At 39.4% G+C, this 8,954-nt stretch overlaps 1 protein-coding gene across 1 annotated transcript; it reads right to left on the reverse strand.

The window, feature by feature from the left end:
- Nucleotides 1–3,130: 3,130 nt before the first annotated feature.
- DNAJC19 (DnaJ heat shock protein family (Hsp40) member C19) lies at nucleotides 3,131–7,356 on the reverse strand. The gene is made up of 5 exons (XM_007935902.2): nucleotides 7,311–7,356; nucleotides 7,154–7,227; nucleotides 5,836–5,915; nucleotides 4,974–5,044; nucleotides 3,131–3,201 (listed from the first exon to the last, which is right to left on the reverse strand). Exons 2-5 carry the CDS (start codon nucleotides 7,205–7,207, stop codon nucleotides 3,131–3,133), a joined length of 276 nt encoding a protein of 91 aa, XP_007934093.2. The 5' UTR covers nucleotides 7,208–7,227; nucleotides 7,311–7,356.
- Nucleotides 7,357–8,954: the final 1,598 nt, after the last annotated feature.

The raw sequence follows: 8,954 nt of genomic DNA on the forward strand, positions 1-8,954 counted from the left end.
ACCTCTTAGCAACCCTGTACGGCAGACTAGAACTGCCCCATATTTTAAGGTGGTAAATTTTTAGGGAAGCAGACTGCTTTATTTCTCTCCCATGGAGTGGCTAGTGGGTTTAAACTGTGACCTTTTGGTTAGCACCCAAATGCTTTAATTACAGTACCACCAGAGCTCCTTATCACAGCTTAACAATTTATCTAATACTACCAACCCAAAAGCCCAATGGAGGCAAAAGGGAAAGGGCAAAGTAAGGAAACAAACTGGATCTAGTACTAAGGCTGTGGCTAGGTATGCCCCCAAACGTGTCTCCTGAATACTAACAATCAAATTACAAGTGAACAACATAGTGAACTGGAGGAGCTCTGGTAGCATAGTGCCTAAGGCACTTGACTGCTAACCAGAAGGCTGGCGGTTCAAACCCACCAGCCGCTCCTTGGAAGGAAGATAGGGCAATCTACTTCCATAGTGATACTGCCTCAGAAACCCAAGGAGGGGTCGCTATGAGTCTGGTCAGACTCGATGGCACATAACAGCAACAACATAGTGAAGTGGAGAAGATACCTGGGACTTAATTTTAGTTTCACTAGTTGAACAGCCTTGGAAACCATTTGCTATGTCCTTTAGTTTTCCTCTTCCATAAAATGTGGCAGCCATAATTATTAAAAGCTGCACCTCCTATTCCTTAGTATGGTGTTCAACCATACCCTCTATAAAGTATATTAAAAACACTAATAATCTTTGTAACAAGTGGTTAAAAAGATGTGTAATTAAAAGTACCGGAGTCACATCTTTAGGTTATCAGAACTGTGAAAGATGCCACAGTAGAGAGATTTATATTAAGAGTATGGAGCTGAGACAGACCAGGGTTAATTCTCATTCACCATGTAGCTTTGGGCAAGTTACTTAAGCTCCATAAACTTCACTTTCCTCACCTGTAAAATGTACATATCAATAGTAAGCAGATTTATTGAGACAAGGAAAGTGCTTGCACATTGGAAGTATTCAATAAATGACAGCATTACAGGTCTTTTTTTATTTTTTAAATATTAAAGGATGAATGCATTTTAAGATCATTCTGGCACTGGCATGTATTGCCCAATATGATCTAGAGCCCTCATTTTTTTCCCCAAGAAAAAGGTTATACCTTCAATGAAATATATGGATTCTGTGTTCTTGAAAAAGTGAGCCTAAAGAAAATAAAACTATGTGCTCTGCTATGCTCTTTTAGTATTAAAATGGTTTTTCATCATCTTACTGTCTTAAGTATTCTATTTGCATTAAATATGCACAAGTATTGACACTTATCAAATAATGTTTTTTTCTAGAATAAAAGATTTACCATATACAAAAGGCATGGCTGCCTTAGGCTGGTGCTTCATGATACTCTTCAATCATGACAGACTCGATCAGACAGATTAAATGGGACCATGATGTTAAATAAATCAAAACAGCAGATGAAACCCTTATCATCCATACTTTAAAATTCTCATAAGTACATCCCAACACCAGTATGATGACTCGACGGCAAATAACAACAACAACAACAACTATCTTTACCTCAAAATACCTTGTGTTCTCCATTAGTAATTGAAAATTTGTAAGATTTAAAGTTTAGATGGTAGTTAATGTAACTCGATCATTTTTGAGCTACACAATGTAAATATAAATAATCTTGGTGACCACAAATTGCAAATTTACCTCAGTTTTTATACAAGTCCTTGGCTAAGATATAGAACCCCTGGTGCCAAGGGGTTAGCAAGTGCTTAATCAAAAGGATGGTAGGTAGAACCCACCAACCACTTCTGAAGAGAAAGATGTGGCAGCTGGCTTCAACTTACAGCCTTGGAAACCCTATGGGGAAGTTAGAACTGTAGTGTCCTGTAGGGTCACTATGAGTTGGAATCAACTCTATGGCAGTGGGTTTGGTTTTCCAGACAAGGTTCTTATATTCTCTATACTTTCTTAGACCAACTGTAAGTTATTTGCCTTCAAATGTCATTTAAATTTATCAGTGTATAGGTTTTTAAGAGTCCATGGTGACTAATATTTTTATATAGAGGACATTAGTTTTCAGTTTTGATAATACACTCATACCACTTATTAACGTGCTTAGTTCCAAAAACCAGGTTGTTATGTGAAAACTGGTGTTATGTGAAAATAGAGGATGACTACATCATTACATAACTGCCAAACCACTGAGAACCATGGCCCAGCGAAGATGACACACACCCTTAACCATCACAGCCAGTGTTACTCTTGCTCCGTACATAGGTGTTCAATACTACCTGATGTATGTTGTCAATGTGCAAAGTAGTCGGATACATTTTTTTTTTTCTATTTGTAAAAGTACAGTGTTGGAAAATGAGGTAATTGTTAAGTGAGGAGTTGGTGTAGTTGGTAAGTTTGGTGATTACATCTGTAAAACTTCAATTATATCAAAAAATAACCAGTTAAAGGAACAATTTATAAATGGTCATATCTTGAAGAGGCTAGGTGAATACAATGTAAATACTTTTTTTGATTAAAACAGGACTTGTACTTTCAAGTGTTTTTTTTAGCATACTGTTGAGTTTTTAATGTATAAAGTTTGAGTTGTCAGTGATAATATACATACCTGGGTCAACTTCTTAGGTTGGAGTTATGGCTAAATGCAAGATTCCAAGTAGCTAGGCCTTTGCTTTTTACAGTGTTCTTCTTTGACCTCAAACAGCCTTTTCTTCCAGTGAGGTAAAAGTCCCTATTATAATGGCTTGTGCTAATTCTATAATTACATTTATCACATTGTGTTTGAAATTTATCTGCCAGTCTCTCATTAGACTGGAGGTTCCTTGAAAACAAAGACTGTCATGTTCACTTTTCATTGAGGAGTGCCTAATACACACAGGTACCAAATTATCTGCCAAATGAATAATACTTCTATCAAATGCTATGTATTTATCTATAAATAACAATCTCCATATATTCTAAGCTAGGCTATAATCATTTAAAATTCTCAAATTTAAACAAAAATATACCAAGGCTCTGATTTAGCGTGTGCTAAATCATTTTAAAAAAATCAGCTTTGAAGCATTTTATTATAAAAAGTCAGACTCATACATAAACTACTATGTACTTTAAAATTCATCATACATTTACTTCATTTTTTAGCTTGACCTTCTAGTAAATCTTTAGCTTCATTGATTTTGGCTGCTATATAAGGAGATCCTCCTACAGGAAGAAAGAAAAAAGGAATAGTTATCATAGGGATTCTCAGCTTCTGCTTGGTGAAGACCTATGCTTGTTTCAAGGATCCCTATACTTGTCTGCAAGGTCAAATTAGCAGAAATAATATTTGACCAACGTGAAATGAAGTGATTTACGTGAGGGTTTCTAAAAAAATTTGACAAGTTTTTCCAAAGTGTAAAAAATTAATCAAAATGGGATTTAAAAAACATGCTTATGTGCCTTGAAAACAGCGTAAGTTGACCTATTCACAGTGACTCCAAGTCATGAATAAACACTAATCATTATAGGACACTGTTTTAAAACCATTGTATTCTCAGTAGCTTCTAAACTGTTGGAAGTCTCCAATTCACTTAAAATAGTTTTACTGCCCTTCATAGTTTTTTTCTCTTATAAATTGTTCCTTAATGACACCACCTACTAATCTGCTTTCCTATTAGAGCAGTGATTTTTAAAGTGTGGTCCCCAGAGACAGGCAGGTAGTACCACACAGGGAAGCTAGGTAGAAAGGCAAAATTTATGGGCTTGCACCCTAGGCTTCCTGAATCAGAAGACTTCCAAGTAATTGTTCTTAAGTGCCGTGAAGTTGGCTCCAACTCACAGCGACCCTATGTACAACAGAACGAAACATTGCCCAGTCCTGAATATATCAGTGTTTTACTGCTATTCATAAGGTTTTCACTGGCTAATTCTTTGAGAAGTGGATGGCTCCTTCCTTCTTCCAAGTCTGTCTTAGTCTGGAAGCTCCACTGAAACCTGTCCACCATAGGTAACCCTGCTGGCATTTGAAACACTGGTGGCATAGCCTCCAGCCTCACAGCAACATGCAAGCCACCATAGTACGAGAAGCCACCACAGAGAGACAGGTAGTGGTTTCAAGTAACAGAAGCTAAAATTTGTATAAGAGGCTGAGAAGTCAGATTACCAAACAATTACAATCCTTTTTTAAACTGTCAAAAAACCCTCTTAATGAAAAGTTCTCTCCTATAGAGGTAAAAGGCTTTGACCATTGGAACATGGATTTTGTGGTGTGTATTTTGGCATTCAAATGAATTATTTGCTTTCTTTCAACACAAGAAAGCTGAAAAACCTAAGCTGCTTATAAATGTATCAGAAACTAGTAAGTGACATTGTGTAGGTTTCTAATCAAGTAGGCTTTAGTTCAAAGGTCTAAGAGATGGGGAAAAATTAAATTTTTAATTAAAAAATTTACCCCTTCACACATTTATGAAGATAAAAAACCATAGTAGCAGAGTTTATGATGATCAATATTATAAATCACATTTTATCAGAACTGCAGATCTCAAAATACTGTTAATGCTCATCACTGTTCCCAGATTATAATAAGTATCTGATCTGCTCATTACGCTAAATGAATTTTTCATTCAGTGTTTATTCTTTCAAGGCCCCAAAAACAAATGCATCCACTTGTGCAGGCAGTGCTCACACACATATTAGACACTTCCCTTATAAAGACCTAAGAGCTCTGGTAGCATAGTACCTAAGGCACTTGACTGCTAACCAGAATACTGGCGGTTCAAACCCACCAGCCACTCCTCAGAAGGAAGGTTGGGCAATCTACTTTCATAGTGATACTGCCTCAGAAACCCAAGGAGGGGTCGCTATGAGTCAGATCCAACTCGACAGCATATAACAACAACTTATAAAGACCACCAAGAATTATGTATGACATCATTCCATTAATAACAATCACTCACTTCAACAACATGTGTAACGAGTTTTTAATGACTACTTACCCTTGTCTGGGTGATTTAAGAGCATAATTCGTCGATGAGCATCTCTGATTTTTCCTTTATTGGCAGTAGGACTAATTAGAAAAAAGGAAAGATACGGTTTACTTTAATCTATTTGTGATTAAAAAAAAAAGTTTGTAAGACCACTTAAAAAATACTATGAAACTGTAATTAAGTCAACACATGACAGTAAAAGTTGCTTAGGAACCTCTTCCCTATCACACTAGGAGGATGAATCTTATTAGAACTAACTGCCCCTTAGAAAAGTAACCCACTGCCACAGAGTCGTTTCCAACTCATAGTGACCCTACAAGACAGACACTGCCCCATCAGGTTTCTAAGGCTGTAAATCATTATGCAAGCAGACTATCTCATCTTTCTTCCATGGAGTAGCTGGTACGTTTTGAACTACTGACCTTTTGGTTAGCAGCTGAATGCTTTACCCACTATACCACCAGAGCTCCTTTAGAAAAGTAACCCATTCTTAAAAATTTACTTGAACTTGAATATTCATTACAACGGACCTTTCCTGGAAAAGGTAGAATTTCCCCACAGAGTATGTTAATCAGTTGCAGAGAATATTGAAACTGATTATGTATTAGGAGCTCTATTGATGTATTTATGAATATATGAAAAAGTGCTATGCCTTCTCTTTTGACTTTTGTAGGAAATAGGTAAATCTTTAAAATGTATATGAAAGGAAAGAGCAGTGTAGGTGCCATTTGACTAGAATTGATAATACCAATCTTCTTGGAGTAACACTTCTCCATTAACTCTCTCTAATTAAGGAGAGAAGGTCTTTTCTTACATTTCCTCTTATCTCTAGTGTTGTAGAAAATATTGAAAACATTAGGGATTATTATACCTTACACCCAGTATTAATGCTGCTTCCCGTTTTGTCATTTTGGGTTCAAATCCACCTCTGTAATAGCCACCACTGAAGGCCTGAAAGAAATGCATTAGTAAGAAAAGATTAATAACTGAAAAGTTGCCAAGAAAATGTTTGTAAATGTTTATAGAACAGAAAAGTCATTTCAGACAACTAAATGCAATTTTATCTTTACAAGCAATAATAAATTATGGGAGAAAGATGAGACAGTCTGCTTGCATAATGATTTACAACCTTAGTAACAAATTATAACGTCATTAAATAGATCTATTTTTTCTAGACAACTTAAACTGTCTTGGAAATGTAAGCCAAATGAATAATGACTCAAATCCAGTTCTTTTGGGAGCAAAAGAAAGATTATTCCAAGTTAGCCATGGTCTAGGTAAAAATTTGATCTCATAACATGAGAAAATGTTTTAAAACAAGTGCCTCAAGAAGAGTATTTAGAGGTCTCCTGGGACAAGTGGCTCAAAGGTATTATGAGGCTTCAGGAAACTAATAAAACACAGCTAGGTGAGCAGATCCTCTGATCTTGTTATGTCAAGAATCTACTGGGAAAGCCTACCACCATCCTATTCTGTCAAATTTGATTGTACACAAAAATATATACTCAACAATATATATACAACAAGCTGTCACAGCCAATTTCATCCTGAACTGTGACCAAAGAAGGTACTATATGGCGTGGTCATCACATCTGGTCGTACCGTACAGCCTAATGTTAATTATAAGAATCAAGTTAGGAAGTGCCAAGGCCACATGATAAGAACAGATCACTTTAGATCCCTGTGCTTATAATGCAAAGAAGAAGAGCAAGATTGTGAACAGAGAATGATGTTAGAGTTAACAGTATGTGAGCAATAAAGTAATAATGTCACTTGGTACCAGAATTGTTAGCAAGCCTTCCCCCAAACACTCATATAACATTGGACTTTTGAGGGTAGTATTATTACAAGAGGAACTCTGGTGGCATAGTTGTTAAAAGCATTCAGCTGCTAACCAAAAGGTCAGTAGTTTGAACCTACCAGCTGATGAGACAGTCTGCTTCCATAAAGATTTACAGCTTTGGAAAATCTATGAGGCAGTTCTATTCTGTCCCTTAGGGTCATATGAGTTGGAATAGACACAATGGCAGTGGGGGGTTTTGGGGTTTTTGTTTTTTTTTCAATCATTACAAAGCTCAGAAGTTCTAAAGCATTCTTGTGAAAAGAGTGAGAAGGGGCCCAAAGGACCGAATTTCATAGATGCTTGGAAATTTGCCCTATTGAGCAAACAATTAGCAAAAAAGACTTACAGATTTTGGCAGACTTTGAAAAACTTGTTTTACTTGAGGCTCCACATGCTTCATGGCTTGTAAAACATAACGGCCTAAAACAAAAGGAAAATTTTAAATATATAAACAAATTCCCAATCTCACCTACTTCACCTCCACTCCCAAAGCATAAACAAACCTGCAAATCCTGCAGCCGCAATGGTCAGTCCAACTGCTACCACTGTACTGGCCTGGTAAAGGGAAGAAGAATAAATACTTACTTCTCCCAATTCCCATATTTACTATCATGCCCATTCTCCCATCCCCAATTCATTACAAGTTTCAGTTCAATGGGAGAAATGAAAATGTTCTGCCTGATGGTAGCACCTTAGTTTTATTTTGTTTTTCTATCAGTGGTGTACCCACCAGCCCCCCTCGGAAGGAAGGTTGGGCAATCTACTTCCGTAGTGATACCACCTCGGAAACCCAAGAAGCCGCTGTGAGTCGGATCCGACGGGACGGCAGTGCGGTTTTTTTTTTTTTTTCCCCCTTTTGGTTTAACTAGGGTACTGGTTTTTCTGACCGCTTTTGGCACCTTCTCGCCTCAAGAGAACAGAGAAACAGGAGAAAAGCCCAAACACGTTCAGGATCCCAGAGAAGAGCTCTATGTCAGGTAGAGGCAGAGAAGGAAGAGGCGCAGAGCAAGAACTGCGAGGGCGTTGGGGTGAAGGGCAGGTAGAATCGAGTGCATTTGCCCTCATCTCAATCCCTGGCAGCGGCTGACCTTAACCGGCTGCGAGGGTAGCAATGCCTTCGCTCCCAGAACCCCAAAGACGGCGGGCCAGCGACGAAAGACCTTTTCAGAGGCGGGTAAGAAGACAAAGGCCCGGGTAGGGTGCGCCAACAGCTTTGGGCCTCGAGGTTTTGACGTCCCGGGTCTCTCAACTCCTTGCCTACTCCCGCACTAGGGAGCACCTCAGTTCTTTGCTCCGAGGCCGGGTGCTGGATTGAGGGCAGGCCCGAGGTCGCCCAGAAGGTCGGAAGCCGCACTCACCATGGCTCTGGCTCGGCTGCCCTATCTCCACTGGGAGCGCGGTTCATCCCAGTCCAGAGGCCGCAGCCACCCACTCCACGCCTCTACTGAAAAGGGACGCAGCCAACACCGTCAGGTACACACTGCCAGAGTACCAACCTCTCAAGGAAAAAGGCAGTGGGCCGACGCAAAGCTAGCCGGAAAACTGTCGTAAAAGGGGACAGAGGAGCGGGGAAAGGTCGCTCAAGTAGTGGGCGGGAGGAGAACACGACTTCGGATTGGTTGGTGAGTGGGCGGCTCGCCTTCTCACTGGGCTAGGTGCCTTCTCCAGTTGGGCGCCCCTCCTTTTCTCCACCTTGCTCCGGAGCCGAGGGCTTTTGGAATTCTTGCAAGAGAGGCTATGGCTGGAGAAGATACTGTGCAGTGTTACATCAATTTTCACATCTCTCAGCACCTTGCCTTCCATTTATTTCGTTTATAATTGTCCAAAAAGACCATTAAAAAAAGAAAAAGAAAAAGCCGTTGTTGAGGAGTCCAGTCAGACTCATGGCGACCCCGTGTGTTACAGAGAACTATTCCATAGGGTTTTCTGTGATCCTTAAAGAAGAAGATCGCCAAGCCTTTCTTCTGCAGTGTCGCTGGGTATGTTCAGACTGTCAACTTTTCTGTTAGCCCAGCGCAAACCGTTTGCACCACCTGTTGTTGTTGTTATGTACCGTCCAGTCGGCCCCGACTCATAGCGACCCCTCCTTGGGTTTCCGAGGCAGTATCACTACGGAAGTAGGATTGCCCAACCTTCCTTCCGAGGAG

This window comes from Orycteropus afer, unplaced genomic scaffold (genome assembly GCF_000298275.1).
Source record: "Orycteropus afer afer isolate SDZICR_OR568_19922 unplaced genomic scaffold, OryAfe1.0 scaffold00032, whole genome shotgun sequence".
In the NCBI taxonomy this organism is placed as follows: domain Eukaryota; kingdom Metazoa; phylum Chordata; class Mammalia; order Tubulidentata; family Orycteropodidae; genus Orycteropus; species Orycteropus afer.